At 42.4% G+C, this 20,875-nt stretch overlaps 1 protein-coding gene across 3 annotated transcripts in view; it reads right to left on the bottom strand.

Annotated features, from left to right (window-relative positions):
• The window catches only part of Prelid2 (PRELI domain containing 2), a 70,293-nt gene extending 52,103 nt beyond the window's left edge, over positions 1 to 18,190 (bottom strand). For 2 of the 3 annotated variants that reach the window (XM_090331090.1, XM_090331089.1), the window contains exons 1-3: positions 18,065 to 18,190; positions 2,695 to 2,752; positions 611 to 684 (exon numbers count right to left, since the gene is read on the bottom strand). In XM_090331090.1, coding sequence (XP_090187216.1) covers positions 611 to 684; positions 2,695 to 2,752; positions 18,065 to 18,139 — 207 coding nt within the window. In that variant the 5' untranslated portion in view covers positions 18,140 to 18,190. Of the gene's footprint in view, positions 1 to 609; positions 685 to 2,694; positions 2,753 to 18,064 lie in introns of all 3 variants that reach the window. The other variant, XM_090331091.1, reaches the window with a different exon arrangement.
• Between the last annotated feature and the right edge of the window lie 2,685 nt (positions 18,191 to 20,875).

The raw sequence follows: 20,875 nt of genomic DNA, 5'->3' as shown, positions 1-20,875 counted from the left end.
ACTGTGCACATTATGGTCTCAGAAATAACTATTATTTCAGACAGTAAATTAAAAAGTGAAACTCTTGCAGGGCTCTGTAATCCTGTAATCCTAGCTACTCAGGGGGCTGAGATCTGAGGATCGCAGTTCAAAGCCAGCTCGGGCATGGAAGTCCATGAGACTCTTATCTCCAGTTAACTGCCAAAAAAACAGAAGTGGCGCTGTGGCTCAAGGGGTAGAGTCATAGCCCTGAGCTGAAGAGCTCAGGAACAGCACTCAGAACCAGAGCTCAAGCCCCCTGACTGACCAAACCAAAAAAAAGGGGGAATCTGTCACTTCCTTGCCAAAAATGAGACAAATATCTTCTAACTTCTAAGCTAAGAGTCCTTTCTTTCCATGAACAAATTACAAAGTATTATGATGCATAATAGTTTCCTCAAAATAATCATGAAACATCTCTCCCTCAACCAACATCCTTCACAGAGGAGGTAGACTTAAACATCATCTTAAAGCTGATAGGTTATGGAAGTGTTTCCTTCCTCTGAGGAACTACAATGGGGGAAAGCCCCAACATGGCATTACATCAGAAAACTAGTACATCCACTGTGGTTAGAGTCTGAAATAAACTTACCTTCCTTAAAATTTCTGGAACCACGTTCCGACAGACTGCAATTCTCTTTCGATAGATGATTCCTGTGGATTCATCTAGGAAAAGAAAATTCTATACTTATAAAAATATTACCCAACAAAATGTACTGTTGTCTTGAAGACAACAGTAGAATTCCTAGAGAAAATGCTGAACTTTTTCAAAACTCAGTTTTCCTGACCACCTTTCTGGTCCAGTTTACAATTTCTTTATGATCAAAACTAGGGAGAAAATAGCAAGTCAATGCACATGTGACAGTCAAGAGGAAAAACTTCTTTTAAAAATCACAATCTGTTCATTACTCTAGAAGGTCAATACCCATATCCAATGACAGTAGCAATGAGCCTTTCACTCAACCCTAACAAAGAGAATGTGTGAACACAATAAATGTTAGCTAAGAAAAAGAGACAGAAAGAAGTCTATAAACAGATAAACTTCGAAGTATTCTCATTTACTATACCTCAGTCACACTGCTACCACGTTTCTCAAAGCTCTGACTATGGCAATCCCAACTTGCCTTGCAAACACACTCACTCATGGCTGCTAATAGCACCAGAAAGTCTCCATGCACTGAAGTCCTTTTGGCCATCTGATCCAATGTTTGCAGCTCAAATGAGTTAGCTATTCCCAGAGGCAAAGATGTCCCTGACAATGATAACCATTATTCCTGTTGTTTTCTATCTGATCTTCACAGCAACCTAAAATCAAGATTTTTTTTTCTGCCATCCAGTTGTGTGTGAATATGCCAGTAATGGGACTTGAACTCAGGATCAAAGTGCTACCCTTTAGCTTCTTTACTCAAGGCTGAGTACCACTTGAGCTAAAGCTCCACTTTCAGTTCTTGCTGGTTAGAAGAAACAAGAGTCACACAGACTTTGCTGCCTGGAAATGACTAAATTTCAGTGCTCAGATCTCAGCCTCCTGAATAGCTAGGATTACAGTTATGAACCAACCAGCACCCAGGTTACTATTTTCCCATTTGGAAGATTAAATTTTTAAAAAGTATCCAAATAGGGCATGAGTAGTAAGAAAATCGGGGCTTGCAATCAGATTTGTCTCCTGTCAAATAACAAGTTCCTCTTACTCTAAGTGTAAGTAAATAAGAAAATGTTCAGTTACAAAAGTACAGAAAATAACCTCACAAACAAGACAGCTCTATGTTGATCAGTCACAAAGCAGCCTTAGGTTACATAACAAACCACAGCACCTTTGAGTGCTAAGGCAGCAGAATTGCATGTTGGACAGGACCTGGATATCCCCATGAGTTTAAGCACTGATTGCAAGCACAGACCACTCATCCAGGTCAAACAGTGACAGTGACAATGTGTCCTCTAGGAATGGGGCTGCAAAGATTTGGGGGACTCCAACACTCAGGGGTGAAAAAATGGTTCCTGGAAGAAGCCAGATGGTAAATAATTTAAGCTTTGTGGGTCATAAGGCCTCTAAGGCCAATACTCAGCTATGTTCCTACAGAGGATGCAGCCATAGACAATAAATGGATGGGTGTGGCTGTAGTCCAATAAAACTTTATTGACAAAACAGGCAGCATGAGCCATCATTTGCCAAAGTTCAGTTGTAATTGCATGGTCTAATCACTTTATTGTCCTATTTCATCTAGACACTATCAAACTTGGCCATCTCTAAAGTGCTACATAACTATGACAGAGATATTGCTATCTGACCTTGGGCAAGTTGTTTTAGTATCTCTTTGCCTCATTTCTTCATTCATTAAATAAGAAAAATTATAAAAACAGACTTCAAATATCCTTCCCAAGATAAAATGGGTTTTAAAAAAGCCTGGAACTTACTCAGTCTCCAAAATATTACTTGGCTGCAATTTAGAGTAGTACAATCTTGTCATCACTTATTAACTCAGAAAATGACAAGAGTGCTGTTTTAAGATACACTGGGATACATACACACATGCATACATACTCATGGAAGCAGCACATGCACACAAGGCATGCCCCTTCACACACGCATACATGACACGCACATTTTTGCACATGGATGCACACATCTTATTTAACAATCATCACACAAATGAAGTTAATCTTCAAAAAACTTACCTTTTTTTTCCTCCACAATATTCACAGACACAACATTTTTATCCATAGGGTTCGGGTACTAAATCAAAACACACAAGAGAAACATTATCATTTATCTTTCATCAAAGTTAGTAGGAACCACAGTTATCTGTGGGAATAGTAAAGACTCAGTCAAGCACCTTTTAAGGAAAGGCTAGTTTCAATCAAACATCTTAATTCAACCTCTTGGGCCAAGATAAGTGAAAGACCTGAGCTTGTACAAAATCGAGGGAAAACTTACTTCATATCCAACCTAACCTGGCATTCAGAGGGAGATGGACATGAAGCTAGTTAATAATAATTATTATTAATGGTGAACCAGCTTAATAAGTCACAAACACCCTCTGTGCCTATCCTGCACTAAATGCTTTAATTGTATGATCTTGCCTAAACTTAACAGCTACTCTCTAGTAAGTGATACCATTATCTTCATTTTTAGAAATGGAAACAGCATAAAGACTAGACTGTTTGAGAGTCACCAGCTGGCTCCTGGTGAAGCCAGAAAACTAATCAGTCTTGTTTCTCACTGAGAAATGCCTTCACTACTGTTCTATACCATTGCTTGTGGCTGAGCTAGCAAGACAGGAGAAAGCCCATATTAGTTAGTATACCAGCCAGGATAGAAAATAGGTGCTCAATAAATATTTGATTAGATCCTGAAAGACAAGTTAGATGTGACAAGATAGTAGCTACCATATTTTTTTTGTCTTTGACAATCTCAAGCATTATCTCAGCTAATTCTTAAAACCATTTCACAGAAATATGCTAGTTCCTCCATTTTATCAGCAAGAAGTAAGGCTTCAGCCATGCCTAGTGATAAACACCAACAGTCCCAGGGTTCCAGAGGAGAAGGCAGGAGGACAGGAACAGAATAACATGAGTGTGTATCTCTCATTCCACAACAGCCACACACACCCTATGTCTCAGTGTGTTTGTGTGTATATGAAAAACACAGGCTGACAGATAGACAGACAGACAGTCGGACAGGCTGACAGGCAAGCAGTCAGGCAGACAGACATGCTTCAAGATATCTGTGGCCTGACTGGAAATTTGGTCTAGTAGTAGAGTGCTTGCCTAGCATGCAGGAAGACCAGGGTTTGATTCCTTGGTACCACATACATAGAAATAAGCTGGAAGTGGTGAGAAGAAAGAAGAAGAAGAGGAGGAGGAGAAAGGGAGATATCTGTGGCCTGACAGGCACTTGATTACAACATCAGCTCTCAAAGGTGGAAATATTGTCTCTTTCAGTCGCCTCCTGTGTCTCCACTAACCAGCAGTGTCTGGCATATAGGAAATGCTCAATGGCTACTTGCTAAAGGTGTAACAACTTGGGAGGCCACCCAGGCCTCAGGGATTGAATCAGAAGAGGAATGGGGCTATGAGGAGAGCAGCTCTCCCTTCACTGACTCCTCTCATTGTCACATTTCCTGTGAGCACACGTCATTCACAACTCCATTCCCATAACCATCATTGTGTCGACTCATACAAATCCTGGTTTCTAAACGTGCATGAAAACACCTATCCATTCCTTCCTTCATTTTAGCCCTAAAAGACTCAAAACAATGACGCTTTCTGGAGCTTCAGTCCTTCAAGATAAATGTCCAGGTCTGATATTCTGTTCCTCAGCTGAGGACATGTTCACCGGCACAAGGATCTTGTAAGAGACATCAGTGACTCAACACAGGTGCTCTGATTCGTGTGTACAGGTGTGTACATTTTCGTGCGCATATTAACATAATATCAGGGTTCCCTTTACTACATTCCAATTACATATCCATAAATACATCCTGATTGGACATCACAAATGCACTCTAAGTCAGGAAGATTACTAACCTAAATTATATAAGCATTGGAAATGGGATCATCAGAGGAGTAGACTGCCAAAAACTTTCAAGTTCTGATTACTTCACTAAGTTATGCCAGTGAAATTCCTAACCTCAAATATCTCACTTTTACATAATTTTAATATTTCTTTACTAAGACAAAGGGGATATTGATATAAATGGTAATAAAAACTCTCTATTCTTCATTTGAATTTCTTGAGGAACTACTGTGCCAGATACTGCTCCAGGCACTGAGGATAAAGTAATGAAACTCACAAAAGCAGACTGTCAGAGAGCTGACATGTTAGTAGGGGAAATAAATAATAAGTACATCAGACCAGCTCAGGAGAAAATAAATCAGACTGAGGTACACCAGACAGAAAACCATGGAGGGAGCCTTATAGAATACTTAATTACCCAACATTTTTAAATAATCAAAGTGAAATAAATATATCATTAGCTGTACACAAGTATCCACTGAATTCTCAGTGATCATTTTGCAAAATCCAACTGTTTTTGGAGTTGAAGAGAAACAAGTTTCAAGTTTTCACGCAAGATGGTAAAACTAGAGGTTCATACACACTAGCTAAATACCATGAAATAAATGGGATGTATTTTAACTTGAAAAAAAATAGGATATATCCAACTGAGCCCCCTTTCCACATGCCCTCCCCCCCCCCCGCCCCAGTCGGCCTGTACTTAAAATGATCTGGTGCCACCTTGTGGTAACTTGAATATTCATCATTTAATTCACAAAATTTATTGAAAGCCCAACAAGGGGTTAAGACAGGGAAGACAGCTCAAAGAAGATCACCACAGGTACATCAACCTGTGAAGACAGGAAATAGGTTTTTCTGGGCACCTTTACAAACACCCTATGGCTATGGAACCAATCTAGCCCAAGACTCATTGAGCATCGACTCTGTCATGCAGGGTATGTAGGTGATCTCAGTCCTCCCTCTCCCCCACCCCATTCACAAGTGTGAAGACATGAAGCCTTTGTGCTGAAATCCTACTGACAAGCAGATCAGGCTGGGCTTCCCCCAGTCACCACCCCACACTAGAGACCTCAAAGCATAGGAGTCAGATGACCCAGATTTAAAGCCCTTGTCTCTCTTGAACCTGATTCAAGGACTCACAAGCTATAGCGTGTACAAGAATTGCAATACAGCAGGTTGCATATAGACACATATATGAGTGTATATACACACATTATAGGCATAAATGCATGCATAGATGTATATGCATAGCCACATATATGCAATGTGTGTTCATGCATGTATGCATGTATTTGTACATGTGTGCATACAGATGTCCAAGTGTGTGCATAGCTATTATGCATACACACACGCCAGACAGACTATATTTTAAGGATGAATTAAGGGATTTTTCAAGGCACACTGCACTTCATGTTCCTTGTGAATTCACTTTCTTCCTAGAATGAGTAAACCAAACTCCCCTTTCAAAAGACAATAGTAACCCCCAAATTAATAATAAAAATCATTAAACAGGTTATATATGCATATCAGTCTAGGGTAAAATGTACACTGTCCTAAGGCTGCATGTACATCTGCTTGCAGTAATATTTTTTGCATATTACAGATTAAGAGAACAAAAACGTCATAATGCTACAGGAAACATAGCTGAAACAAATATACAATAATTATGAAAATGAGGACCAACAAATTAAATCTACCTAATAATAGGAATGATATTTAATATTCTTGTAGGTGGAACCTCATGATGATGTTGCATTTACTTTTCTTACTTGCTGAAGAAGAAAATGTATATTTTAGAAAGCCAACTCTTAAGAGCAAGGAGTTGTTAAGCTAGAGCTATAGTGTAAGTGATAGAGTGCTTGCCTGGCAACCAAGAAGCCCTGAATTCAAACCCCAAAGTCATCAAATTGCTCACAGAACACCAGTTGATATATCAGCTGAATATTTGCCAGTAGCTCATATCTATAATCTTAGCTACTCAGAGGAGGCTGAAACCTGGAGGATCACAATTTGAAACTAACTTGGGCACTGAAGTCTGGGAGATTCCATCTCCAATCAACTAGCAAAATGCCAGATTAAAGGCATGTCTCTACCAGACATGAGCAAAAAAGCTTAATACTATAAGGCCCTTAATTTAAATTTAAGCCCTAGCTTGCTCACATGCCTCCCCCCCCCGCGCCCCTCTCTCTCTCCCTCTCTCTCTCTCTCTCTCTCTCTCTCTCTCTCTCTCTCTCTCTCTCTCTCTCTCTCTCTCTCTCTCTCTCTCCCTCCCTCCCTCCCTCCCTCCCTCCCTCTCTCCCTCCCTCCCTCCCTCCCTTCCTCCCTCCCTCCCTCTCTCCCTCTCTCTCCCTCTCTCTCTTTCTCTCTCTCCTCTTCTGTTGTGTGTGTGGGTTAGTCTTGGGGCTTGAACTCAGGGCCTAAGTGCTGTCCCTGAGCTTTTGTGCTCCAGTATAATGCTCTACCACTTGAGTGAGCCACAGCTCCAATTCTGGCTTTTTGGTGCTTAATTGGAGATAGCAGTCTCATAGACTTTCCAGAAATACTTGCCTTATGAAACCCTCTCCCCGAACAACAGGTCAATAACCCACCAAGGAGTCACTGAACACCAACTCTCAACTTGGGTTATCCAAGAAAGTACAGGAAGATTGTGAACTGACTGATCTGTCTGATGAGTCCTGTGAGGAAGGCAGGAGGCCCCTAAAAGAAAGCCTGGCAGGTGAGTACACATGCATTTGCTTTATTATTGTAAGGAAATCTGCTTTCCTTCAGCTTCCTCCAAACATGTATATGCAAAGCAATTGAGCTGATGTAAAGAGATCTGGTGTTTAGCAACAAAAAGAAATGACCATTTCTTGGAGTTCATTTCGATAAGCATCATTTTAAAGATCTTATGCACATAGCCATTGAGCCCTTGCGATCCTCTCCTAAGAATATCCCTCTTTAGTCTCACGGTGTGCATATTTATATTGCTGTTTAATTAATTCATGAGGGTTCTTTGTTATACTGTTTTTCCTCTCTTCTTTCCATTTTTCTTTGCATTATTCCCTTCTGTAGCTGTTTTTAATTTCTGTTCTCTTTGTCTTGTATATAAGTTTATCTATAGGATATGGAAATAAGAGCTTTATCTTGTGTGACTGTTGTTCTTCATGTACTATGTTATTTCTCTTCTCTTTTGTTGTCCTTTGGTTAATCTCATATTGTTACTAATCTGACTTTGTTGCCTGATATGTTGTATATATGTTTATTTGTATATTTGAAATAGGAAAGAGAAAGGGAGAAAACAAGATGAATGGGAGGGGGTAGAGGGAGAGAAATGGGGGGAAAAAAGCTGGGAGGGGACTATCAATGTGTGAGAAGTAATGCACCTACTACCTGACAAATGTAACTGTAACCCCTCTATACATTATCCCGACAATTAAAAAAAAAAGTTTATCTGATTTGGAGAGGGGAAGGGGAAGCACAGAGCACAGAAAAGGTGGGACAAACAGTGAACCAATTCAGCAGTGAAACCCACTAGCCACTGTGTTGGAAATGAACTATGCAACTTTTGGGGGAGGGAAGTCAGGAGAGAATGAAGGAGGGGATGACTGTTCAAAAGGAAACAGACTCATTACCTAAATCATGTAACTGTAACCACTCTATATATCACCTTTACAATAAAATTTCTTTTTAAAAAATTCACCAAACAACCATAGGCTTCCATATCCCTTTTTCAGTCTTCATAGTGTAATTTATGGAGCAAATAAAAAGAGTAAAGTTCAACTCAAACCTCAATGATCTGCAGTACTCACATTTAATCTCATCTTGGAAGATGGAGCTTGAACTTGGGGTCTGGACATTTTCCTTGGGCTTTCTCATGGCTAGTGCTCTATCACTAGAGTTCAAGACCAGCCTGGATTAAATTTTAAAAGTAAGGTAGGGGGAGAGCACTGGTAGCTCTGTTTGTAATCGTAGCTACTTGAAGCTGAAATCTGAAGACCCCACTTCAAAGCCATCCAAGGTAGGAAAGTCTATGAGACTCTTATCTCCAATTAACCACCAAAAAGCTGGAAGTGGAGCTGTGGCTCAAATGATAGGGGACCTAGTCTTGACCACAAAAGTTCAGACACAGCACCCAGACCCTGAGTTCAAGCCCCAGGACGAGCACAAAAACAAAACAAAACAAAACAAAACCTTCAACCAATGAAGGACTAACTCATAAACGTATTTAAGTCCATATATGTTTTGAATGGTTATTCAGATCAGCAGGATGGAATGGAGGACCAGAATCTGGCATGCACACCCTGATGTAGCCAGACAGCAAATCCCAACAGTCTTCCAAGTCCTTCCACTCAGGACAAGCTATGACTCTATCTAGTGTAGACCAACACCGTGGCAGCCTCTTCCTTCCAGAAATGTTCCAATAATCAAAACTGACAAAGGTATTTTTTGAAAAGATGATTCATAGTTCTATAAAGAGGATAATTCTCTTTTCTCAGATTTTCTCAGATTTTTTTTACCAGTCTTGGACTTAGGCTCAGGCTCTGTCCTCAAACTTTCTCAAGGCTAGAGCTCATCATTTTAGCCACAGCACCACTTCTGGCTTTTTTCTACGTATGTGGTACCGAGGAATTGAACCCAGGTCTTCGTGCATGCTAGGCAAGCACTCTACCACTAGGCCAAACTCCCAGCCCACACACGATTTTCAAAACAATCAAAATCTACAAAACAGCTCATTAGCATTCAGGCCTGTCACTCTAGCTACACCAGAAGCCAAGAGATGAGGATCTCAGTTCAACACCAGCCTAGTCAGAAAAATATATGAGGCTCCATCTCTAATTAACCAGCCAAATGCTAGACTAGATGTATAGCTCTAGTAGTAAACTGGCAGCCATGAGCAAGAATGCAAGGCTCTGAGTTCCAGCTCAGGTACCAGGACAAAGAAAATATATAAAATTTTAAAAAGTGGGGGGGAAAGCACCATGCTTCAGACAGATGAGAAAAACTGAGAAGTGTCAACCTTCACGGTCACTGGAGGCATAATGATGAAGTGCAATACAGGATCCAGTATTGAACATGAAACTAGATAAAGGATATTTAAGCAAGGTAGGTGGGTCAGGTCTGTAATTCTTTGCTATTTGTGGGGGTGAAATAGGGTGGAGGGGGCAGAGAGAACAAGTAGCTCAAGACCCACCTAACATCCTCTATCAAAGGTTGGTTGCAAATGGTGTACACCTGTCATTCCAGTGACCTGAGGAAGCAGAAATAGGAAGATGACAGTCTAGGTTGTTCCAGGTACAACTTGAGACCTGATTTCAAAATAGACTGACAAAATGTCTTAAGTGGCCAATTGTCTACTCAGCAAGCTTCGGATCCTGAGTCAACCCTCAGAACTGCCAATGTAAGGATATTAATAAGCAATAAAATTTGAATGAAGCTCCTACATTAGCTACATTGTGTTAATATTACCTTCAATGTTCTCAGAAACTGACTGTAGCTCCATCGTGGTATATACGTAAGATGTGCAGAGCCCTGGGTTCAATCTCTAGCACTAAACAAAAAAGATAAAAATTATACTATGATTTGGAGAAGCTAAGAAAGATAATGTTTTGCAATGTGTTGGGAGTCAAAATATTTCTAAATATAAAGTTTAAAAAAATACAATCAATTTTTAATTAAAAAATATACATAGAATGTTATAAAATGTAAGAGACCTGAGCTTAAAGTCCATCTGGGAAGTCTTGGGCAAATTACTCTGATGAGCTTTAGTTTCTTCTGCAGTAAAATAAAAATAAATCCCTGCCTGACACAGCTATTAAAGACATTAAAATAAATAATCTCAGGCACCATGAAAGTCATTTGAGTGGCAGCTACCTATGGTGCTAAAAGATCAATCAGAGCTGGAGACAGGACTCAAGCAGAAGAGAACCTGCCTAGCAAGCGCAGGGCTGTGAGTTCCACTAAACCCCAGTACCACAAAAAAAAATTAAAATTAAAAAGAGAATGAGGTTGCAGCTGGTTGTGGTGGCTCTGGCCTTGCCATTCCACTAGAAGTAGATATCAGGAGGACTGATCCAAATCCATCCTAAACAGAATGTGAGACCCTACCTAAAAAAATAAACCAAAATAGGTGACATTGACCAAGAAGCAATGTACAGTCTGACTTCTGACTTGTAACCCCATTATCATTGTTTAAAAGACAAAGAATAAGTGGCCTAATAGTAAGAGTTCTTGCCTAGCATGCACCAAGCCCCTGGGTTCAATTTCTTGGTACCACCTACACAGAAAAAGCTGGAAGTGGTGCTGTGGTTCAAGTAGTAGAGCACTAGTCTTGATGCTCAGGTCCTGAGTTCAAGCCCCAGGACTGGAAAAAAAAAAGACAATGCATAAATAAAGCAAAAAAAGAGCTAAGTGTAACTCAAATGGTAGAGCATCTACCGATCTACAAAAGAGAAGTCTAACTTCACCAGAAAATACAAAAAGAAGAAAAAATCAATACTTCTGAAAACTTAAAGTCAACATTGGCTTTTACCTTGCCATCTACTTCAGTGTGGCATTAGATAAGCTGACACTAGACATGCTGCTAACTACAATTTTAAATTATTTAAATTGCATTTTAAAAATAGTCTCATGCAGAAGTGTGTCATTGTTCATGTTTAACCTTTCTGTATTATTCTAAGTTGATAGAGATTCCTACAGACTATTCCCCCAACTTTTTATTTTCAAGTTCATAACGCAAACACAGTGAATTTTTACCATTATTCTTCAAGTAACTTAAAAGCACCTACTGTGTTGTACTGTACCCCACTGGCAGGAGTGGTAGAGGGAACGCCTAGCAGGGAGGTTAGCTCTCTGTTCAAACTCCAGTGCTGCCCCCTCAAAAAAGCACCTACTCTGTCCCAACACAAACCTAGATACATGAATGCATCATCCAATTTCATTTTCCTAATAGCTCCAGAATAGATACATTATCATTGTTGGCAGCTGAGGAAACTGAGGCACACACAGGGGGGCAGGGGGCAGTGGACAAGCTTCTCATGCACTCCTGGCTGTCAGCACTCTAGCCTGACATCAGAGCCCTGCTCTCATGAGTCAACCTTCTCCATGCCATGCCTAGAACTGAGGATGAGATGATAAATGTGAGTAGAATCTGCAGACAACCATTACGGTACATGAGCTGAAGCCTTATCAAACTATTTCCTTTGGAAATGCAGGCAGGCCCTAAATGTTTCTGGAGGTGGGGAAGAGATGTTCGCATGCGTTAGTAAGGATCCGATTTGCAAAGGAAGAGAAGATCAGAAATGGAAACATTATTAATTACCCAATCAACTTTCTACTCTAAATGGAAATAGCCATTCATAAATCCCCTTTATGAGCTTAAGGGTAAACATTCAAGTCATTTCATTCAGAGCACCATGCTTCCCACTAGCATAAATAACGCCCTAGGTCATGGATGGAAGCAAAGAAATTATTTTAATCTCTCTATTCAGTATTCATAGTAAGGACATGTTTCTGAGACCTACACTGAAGTTAGTGGAATTTCTTGTGGAGGGAGGGAGAGAATCAGAGGAAGGGAGAAGAAGAGCGAGAGAGGAGTAATCTATGCTATCCTGCCACACCATCCAAGTACTGACTTTAATCTGAAATTTTATAGGCTAACACTCCTTTCTTCCATGGATCAAGGATTTCCTGAGCACTTACTATAGTCCAGGACCTTTCTAGGTACTCAGGATAAAAATGACAAAAATGCCTGCCCATGGAGTCTATTCTCTTCCCAGTGACTCTTTCCTCACAGAATATAAGGGAGGTCAACCTGAGCAACTTATCTCCCTTCCCTCATTTAAATACACACAAGAAAATCTCGTCAAAGCAGTACTTCACTTGGGTCTTTTTAAGTGTCTTTAAATTGCAGGAAGAGGAAAGGTAAGACAATCTCTTGGCACCTGACTCACAAAGAGCAAGGCCATGTGAAAGGCCATGTAGAGCCAGGGACTGGTGGCTCACCCCTGGGATCCGAGAAGTCTGGGACCTCAGACACTCAGTTCAAAGCCAGCCTGGATAGGAAAGTCTGAAGAGCTCTCATCTCCAATTCACCACCAAAAAATGCTGGTAGAAAAGCTAAGGGATAGTGCCCAGGTCCTGATTTCAAGCTGCAGTACACACACACACACACACACACACACACACACACACACACACAGCCTTCAGGAAAATCAGGGTTTCTATTCTGCTGAGTTTACCCATGTAACTTCATGTTCTCTTTGTAGATGGTTTTCAGTCAAAAAAAGGAAACAGCTGTAAGTGATGAGCAGGAAAAGTAAGACTCAACGAAAGAAGCCAAAACACATTGACAAGTGCATTGATTTTTACAGTTTAGCATTTGATGAATAAACCATTTGAGGTTTCACAGTGTTTTTCCATGAAGTCCTAATGGAGAAGCGCTGCCTTCTACAGAAAAAGAATATTGTGCTGTTTGTTTTCAAGGTGCCACTTATCGCGGGAAGCATGGAGCCAACATTTTGACTGTGATATCCAACAGACAGGTGGAAGAAGAGCAAAGATTCTTCTGGTTTTAAAAATAGTAAGTGTATTATAACTTGGAAGGCAAGTCCTAACATACCAAAAGCCATAGATCAGAGCATTCTATTTAAAATAGAACTTCCTCAGTTCTAAAGCAACTTCAAAAATACCACTGTGAAAAAAAATCAGATTAAATATTTCCTGGAGATCCCCACATGATTTTCCCGTATTTTTTCAAAAAAAAAAAAATATATATATATATTTACAGACAATAAAAGAAAAATAAAAGCATATCTTTAAAAAAAGGTAATTCTTTCTACCTTAGGCTTACAAAAAGAAAAAAGAAAATGTATATCCTTGTTAAACTGTTACATTTTTGATCCTCACACCCTCCTAAAAGGTAGTTGGAATAAATGACATAATCCCTACAAAACTTAAAAAAAAAAAAAAGGTGGAAGCTATTTTTTACAGTTGCTTTGATTGCTCACTATACAAAGGCCCTGGTCAAGCAGGCTTATGGATGGTACCAGGATGACATCCACCTAGAGGAAGAAGCTGTGTGTGTGTGTGTGTGTGTGTGTGTGTGTGTGTGTGTGTGTGTGTGTGTGTGTGTGTACCTATGTGTGACTCTGTACAATTGTGTGTGACTGTCCTGACCTTGAACTCAGGGCCTGGGTTCTATCCTTCAGCTTTTTACTCAAAGCTGGTGCTCTACCACTTGGGCAGAGCTCTACTTCTGGCTTTTGTGATAGCTAATAGAGAAATGAGTCACACAGACTTTCCTGCTCCAGCTGGCTTTGAATCATGATCCTCAGATCTCAGACTCCTGAGTAACTAGGATTCCAGCCTCCTTCACTTCTTTTTTTTTCATATATTTTTTATTGTAACTAATAGAAGGGTTACATGATATTTGCCAGATAGATGGTGCATTAATTCCCATACATTGATACCCTTTCACATGTCTTGGTCCCCAGAGCCTCCTTCACTTCTATACATTCCAGGCACCTTGCTGGAATCACAGCAGATTCTAACACCATGCAGCTAGGAAGCAACTTCAATTTTACCACATGGCATTCAAAACCCAACCTCGTGGGTTTTGGAATCATGAGAATTCAACATCTGCCACTAGCTTAAGATACGATGTTTCGGAGAGCTCTGCTCCACTGCAATGGAAAATGGAGGCACTGTAGATGCCCAGGCTCACACATATCTAAGTTGGATGTCTACCTCAGGCACAGGAAATTGAGACTGGAGAAGGTGACTGAGCTACTGTTCTCCCACATCTGTTTACCCATTACGCACAGGCAGAGCAGCACAGCCCACAAGCAAAGATATGGGCCTTGGAGTCCCCTGGACTGAAGGCCTGGTTTTCTTACTTGACAAGCTGGGAGAGGTTGTGAAAATTCAGTACCTCAATGTACCCATACTGTGAAAGAAAAGGCAGTTGTAATGATATATAAAGCAGCTGGAAAGAGTAAAAATAATACTGTATAGAATGCTAGGTACTGTGGCTCATGCCTATAACCCCACCTACTCAGGGGATAGAATGGGAGATTATATGTTTAAGTCCAGGCTCAGCAAAGTTAGCAAATCCTATGTTAAGAACCAAACTACAGAGCTGGCACTGTGTCTAACATCTGTAATTCAAACTACTCGAGAGGCTGAGGTTTGGAAGACCTAAGTTTGAGGACAGCCAGAAAAGTCTCAAGACTTTATCTTCAAAATAATTAGCAAAGCCAGGTGTGGTGGCTCACACCTATAATCCTAGCTAATCAGGAAATCTGAGGATCACGGTTCAAGGCCAGCTCAATTTAAGGCCAGCTCGAGCAGAAAAGACAGCGAGACTCTTATCTCCAATAAACCACTAGAAAACAGGAAGTGGGGAACAGTGGCTCCAAGGGGTAGGGTGGTAGCCTTGAGCTGAAGAGCTCAGGGACAATGCCTAGGCCCAGAGTTCAAACCCCATGACCAATAATAATAATAATAATTAGCAAGAAGCAGGGCTGGAGGCATGGCTCAAGTTGTACAGTACCAGCTAATCAAGCAAGCTGAGCAAGTTTGAAGTTTTGAGATCAAACTCAAATAAGGGCAAATAATAATAATGAATGCTAATTTTGAAAATATTCATTATAGAAACAAAAGGGCTGAGCATGTGGCTTAAATGGAGGAGATCCTAGCAAGCAACAAGCCCCTGAGTTCAACCCCAGTATTCCAAGGCAAAATTATCAAACAAAAATTATGTGGAGAGCAGAATTATACACTTATACACACACACACACACACACACACACACACACACACAGAGGCTGATCTACAAAACTCCTATTCATGCATTGCCATCGTTTTCCAGTACTGTGGGAAAGCCTTCCTAAGAACCATTCTCTGAGATTCCAGCAAGCCTCTGCTCCACTCCTGAGCCACCATACCATGTCACATATGCAGTCTCTATGGAAGCTATGTGCTCATTTCTTTAATTTATTGACATTAATAACTTATTAATGTGCATTTCACCCCCTGAGACCATCGACTCCACTGGAAGAGGACATGACAGCCCAGAGCAGCATTCCAAAGAAGTAGAGGTACCATCATGTGGATAACCCCCAAAGGTTGGATCTGCAGGCTGACACCATGCCTTGTGGGAAGACCTTAGGCCGTTGTGAGTGTGTCCTTGAAGGGTATTGTGGGACTCCAGCCCACTCCTCACCCCTGTTTTTTCTCCCTGACTGAGATATACTCTACTATGGGCTGCTGCCACCACTTGCAGCCTCCTCACGGTCAGCTGATGATGAACTAGGATCTCTACTATGAGACAAAAGAAACGTTTTCCTAGCTGGACATGATGGCTCACACCTGTTATCCTAGCTATTCAGGAGGCTGAGATCTGATGATCGTGTTCAAACCCAGCCCGGGCACAAAAGAACCTGAGACTCTTACCTCCAAATAACCTCTAGAAGAGGGGAAGTGGGGCTTGGCTCAAGGGTAGGCAGTAGTCTTGAGCCAAAGAACTCAGTGACAGTGCCCCAGGCCCAGGGGTAAAGTGGTAGCCTTAAGCTGAAGAGATCTGAGACAGTGCCCAGGCCAAGTTCAAGTCCCATGACCCAAAAAAAGAAAGAAAAAAAGAAAGAAAAAAGCGTTTTCCTTTACAAATTGTCTCCATTGTTTCCTTATCATGATGGAAAACTGACTAGCACAAGTGGCACATTCCAAATGTGCTGGTCAGGACAAAAAGTGGGGTGCTGGTATTTTGTTCTGAATTCAGAAGCTTAACCCAAGGCAAAATCTACCCATAATGTGTCCATGCTTTTCTCCAACTATTCACTTACCAGCTCTTTGACTGCCTTCCTAGTAAGAGTGGGGCACTAATGGTTGATACCAGAGCTCAAGCACAATTATCCAGTTGACATTCTCTCTAAAATGGACTTCCCTATTATCACCTTACTCTCTCTTGGGTGACCAAGGACCCTGGTCACCCTCTGTAATGGGGCAAAGCCTGATTATCTACCCAGCACCTCCTTTAATTCAAGTTGCATGACTACTATCCAAGGCAAATTAGATCTCGGCCAATTTTGCTTAAGAACATGAAAACTGCCAGGCTCTAGTGGCTCATGCCTATAAGCCTGGCTGCTGAGGAGACTGAGATCTAAGGCCTGCCAACCAGGGCAGTCTGTGAAATTTTGTTATCTCTAATTAACCAGCAAAAAGCTGTAAGTGAAGCTGTGGCTCAAGTGGTAAGGCCCCAAACTTGAGTATGAGGCCCTGAGTTTAAGTCCAGTACGAGTTTATGTGTGCACATACACAACAGGATGTGAAAGCAAAGGGCCTTAACAGACTTTGTGCTACAATCTCCTTTTAGTGTGTGTTGGGGAGGGGGGACGCTTGGGGCTTGAACTCTGGGCCTAGGTGCTGTCCCTGAGCTCTTCAGCTCAAGGCTACCACCCTACCCCTTGAGCCACAGCTCCACTTCCAGTTTTCTAGTGGTTAGAGATAAGAGTCTCATGGTAGTTAGTGCCTGGGCTAGCTTTGAACCTTGATCCTTCGATCTCAGCCTCCTGAGTAGCTAGGCTTGAGCCATCTCGACCGGCTTTTTATCATCATCATCATCATCATCATTATTATTATTATTATTATTATTATTATTATTATATTTTATTCAGTATTCGGGAGTTAAACCCAGGACTTTCCACAAGCTAAGCAACCACTTTACCACTTGAACCACACCTCTAACCCTTCTGATGGATTTTTTGACCAAGTGTCTCAATTCTGTGGCCCAGGCTGGCCTCAACCTCTCGGTTGTCGCAAGTAGATGGGATTATAGGTGTGTACCAACGCTACCCTCGACTCCCTCATCTTATACAGATTACTTCTAAATCTTAAGTGATAAGACAGAGCCTCGGCCAGAGTCTTCGGAGAACTAACAAAACAGAACTAGACGGGAATCAAGGCACTTGGAGTTTTTCAAAGAATTTTCCTCTGCTTCCAGTTAGCAGAAACCAGAGTTTGGTTCGGGGTACATGCCTCCGCACTCGGCAGAGGACTGCAGTTCAGGATGACAAGGGTTCCTAAAAGCTAGGCCAACAACAACCTCACGACTGAGAAGCTTCACTCCAGAAACTGGTTCCAGATTAGCCAATTTAAAAGCCCGAGGTTGTAAATCATCTTGCCCTAAATCCCACAGCTCTCCAAGAAGAAGACAGCGCTGGGCTCTCTGGTCTACCTCCACCCGGGAAACGTGCAAGACAGCTTCCCCGGCCCGCAGCGACTTTTCCTAGAGAGATGGATAGATCGCTCCACGCCGCGGTCCAGGGCGCGGCCAGGCTCAGTCCCCCCCCCCCCATGCAAAAGTGACGCAGAGCAAGGCGCCAGCGCCCTCACCCCAGGACCCGGGACCCCCATCGCCACCCTCCATCCCCCACGAATCCACTCAGCACTGCTGAGAGGGAGGAGGCGGGATGGTGGGCCCCGGAGTCCGGATGAGGGCGCAGCCGAGGCCAGGGCGCGCGCGCGGCAGGGGCGCGGGGGGCGTAAGGGTACCTTGCGGAGGAAGCTGGCGACCACCTGCTCGAAGGGGTACTGGTAGACCTGGCGCACGTCCACCGTGACCCCCATGTCGCGCCCACCACGCCTCCGCCGGCGCAGGCCCGGGGCTCGGCTCCGAGGCCCCAGAGCGGGGCGTGGACTTCCCCGCCTCCTCCTTCAAACTTGGCCAACTTTATTGTCCACTCACTAGAGCAGCCCGTGCCGCCTGCGCCGCCCGCCGCGCCCACACCCCTTCCGCCAACCTAAGGAGTGGACCGAGGGTGGGGAACCCGAACCCGCCCAGGCCACGCCTCGCTCTCCCTGCAGCCCCAGGTCGAAAGCTTTGAACTTTCTAGCCAGTTTAAAGTCATCGGGAGTCACAGAGTAAACCCACACTGCCGAGAAGGGCTCCAGAAGAAACTTTTAAGGAATTAAAAAAAAATCCGTATTCTTAACCTACCCTTAAGCCTCCGGCGTGATCATCCACACTTCCTGGCTGGGTCTAGAGCGAACTGAGGCCCACATCTGAGCCACAGGGAAGTAACCCGGGCTTTGTTTCCTAGAAAGCTGTCTTTGCTCACTGGAGGTTACACACCCGGGATCCACGAACAAAAGGATACAAAGAATTCTGAGTATGCTTCAATGAACAGATGTTACTAGAAGAAACAAATTGATCCATCATAGCCAGTAAGGTTTCCACTGGGTTTCAGAGGCCCGACTCTGCGCCAGGCATTACAGTAAAACAGGGAGGAATTACTTGTTAAACATGTCATTTGAAATATGATGTAAAAACCAATATTAATAAATTCTTTAATAAACAAAAAGCAGGGAGGATTCCGCACTGGTTAGAGTGGATAAGCCCCCAGGAGGTGACATCCCGCCACCATGGAGGTACATAAACAAAAGGCTAACATTTCAGAACACTGGATGGGATGTATGTAGCCCTAGTGAATGGTAACTTCCACTGTTGCCTCAGCCAAGCAGGGCACCACACTGCTACACTAAAGGTTCCTCTAAAAGAGACTGGAAAGAGCAGGGACTGCGGTAGGGCGACCACAGCTGTAATCACAGCTACTCGGGAGGCTGAGATCTGAACATCCCTATTCCAAGCTGGGCCAGGCAGGAAAATCTGCCAGACTCTTCTATCTAATTAACTACCAAAAAGCAAGTCGAGCTGTGGAGTGCTAGCTGTGAGTAAAAAAGCTCACAGACAATGCCCATGCCTTAAATTCATTGGCACTAGCACAGAAAGAGAGAGATGAAGACGCTAACACTTCCTTTCCCAGCTTAATTCTCAGGCAATTACCTTTTCCACTTAGAAAATCAGAAACGTATTAAACATACTGGCCCATTTACCCAGCAGTGTCTTCTCTTCTTTGTGGGTAAACTGTCAACATTTAGTATTGGGTATCCCTCCACCTTTCCTCAGAATCCTAGGGAGGGCTCACAGAAACTTAACAGGGAGCGCTCTAGGAGACAACTAAAATATAAGCTTGATGTCTAAGGGTTGTCAATGACTGCGGTGTAAAACTTCTATCACCACTGAAGCTATCAATGTGAAATCACTAGAGAGTTGGAAACAATGATAATATGTCTACTATCTACATATGATGGGCATAAAGAGTCACCAGACGAAATGGAAATGAAGTTGTTTTTGTAGCTGTTGTGTTCTTTTGTGTGTGGGGGGGTGGGCATGGGGCTTGAACTCTAGGCCTGGGTACTGTCCCTGAGCTCTTCAGCTCAAGGTTACCATCCTACCCCTTGAGCTTCAGCCCCACTTCTTGTTATGTTCTTTAGTGCTTGGGCTGGCTTTGAACCTCGATCCTCAGATCTCAGCCCCCTGAGAAGCTAGGATTACAGGCTTGAGCCACCATGCCTGGATGTTTTGTTTTTGTTTTCTGTCTTATTTGTTCATTTTCCTATCTTTGGGGGTGGAGGGCACAGAAAGAAATGTACAATGTGTTGGAAATGAACTATACAATTTGTGGGTGAGGCCAGGAGGAAAAACATGGGGGAGAGCCAGGGAAGGGTGACACTGTCCAAAGAGAAATGTATTCAGGGCCAGGAGTTTGGCCTAGTGGTAGAGTGTTTGCAGAGCATGCACGAAAACCCCAATTCAATTCCTCAGTACCACATACATAGAAAAATCCAGAAGTGGTGCCATGGCTCAAGTGGCAGATCTCTTAACCTTGAGAAAGCCCAAGGACAGTGCTCAGGCCCTGAGTTCAAGTCCCAGGACTGAGACAGGAATATCATAAACAGATAGATAGATAGATAGACAGACAGACAGACAGACATAGAGAGATAGATAATAGAAAACAGAAGTAACATAATTAGGAAGAAGTGAGTTCTGAATATTAAATTCTTATCTGAGTGGCTGAGTGACTTGTCCAAGAACAAATACCACCCGCCCATTTCAAGGACATCAGCCACTCCCTAGGTAGAAAATGCATGCTAAGCTTGTGATCTTAGAAACAAAGCCTGTTTATACAATTGTAATCTAACTTGTTATGTATAGCCCCTGGGGGAGAAAAAGAGAGCTGTGAAACCAATTTCCTTTGTGTTGAAAGTGAATGTCTTATTTGGTCAGTCACTAGAATTTGGAAGTTTGCTGGACATCTTAGCTTATAGAACTTATTTGGTCTTTAAGACATCAACTGCCTTTTATGTCTTTGGAATGAAGCTCACTGATTTGAATAGTAGACATCCAATACATGGTAGTTGAATGAATAAATGAATGAATGGATTGATGAATTGGGAAAACTTTGTACACTCTGAGAGATTTAAGTGGATAGTTTTAGTCCTTACTATCTTTTCACCCTCCCC

The sequence above is a fragment of the Megascapheus bottae genome, chromosome 4 (assembly GCF_031878675.1).
Source record: "Megascapheus bottae isolate mThoBot1 chromosome 4, mThoBot2.hap1, whole genome shotgun sequence".
Taxonomy (NCBI): Eukaryota; Metazoa; Chordata; class Mammalia; order Rodentia; family Geomyidae; genus Megascapheus; species Megascapheus bottae.
Note: the sequence above shows the minus strand (reverse complement) of the source record. Positions and strands in the feature narration are given on the sequence as shown.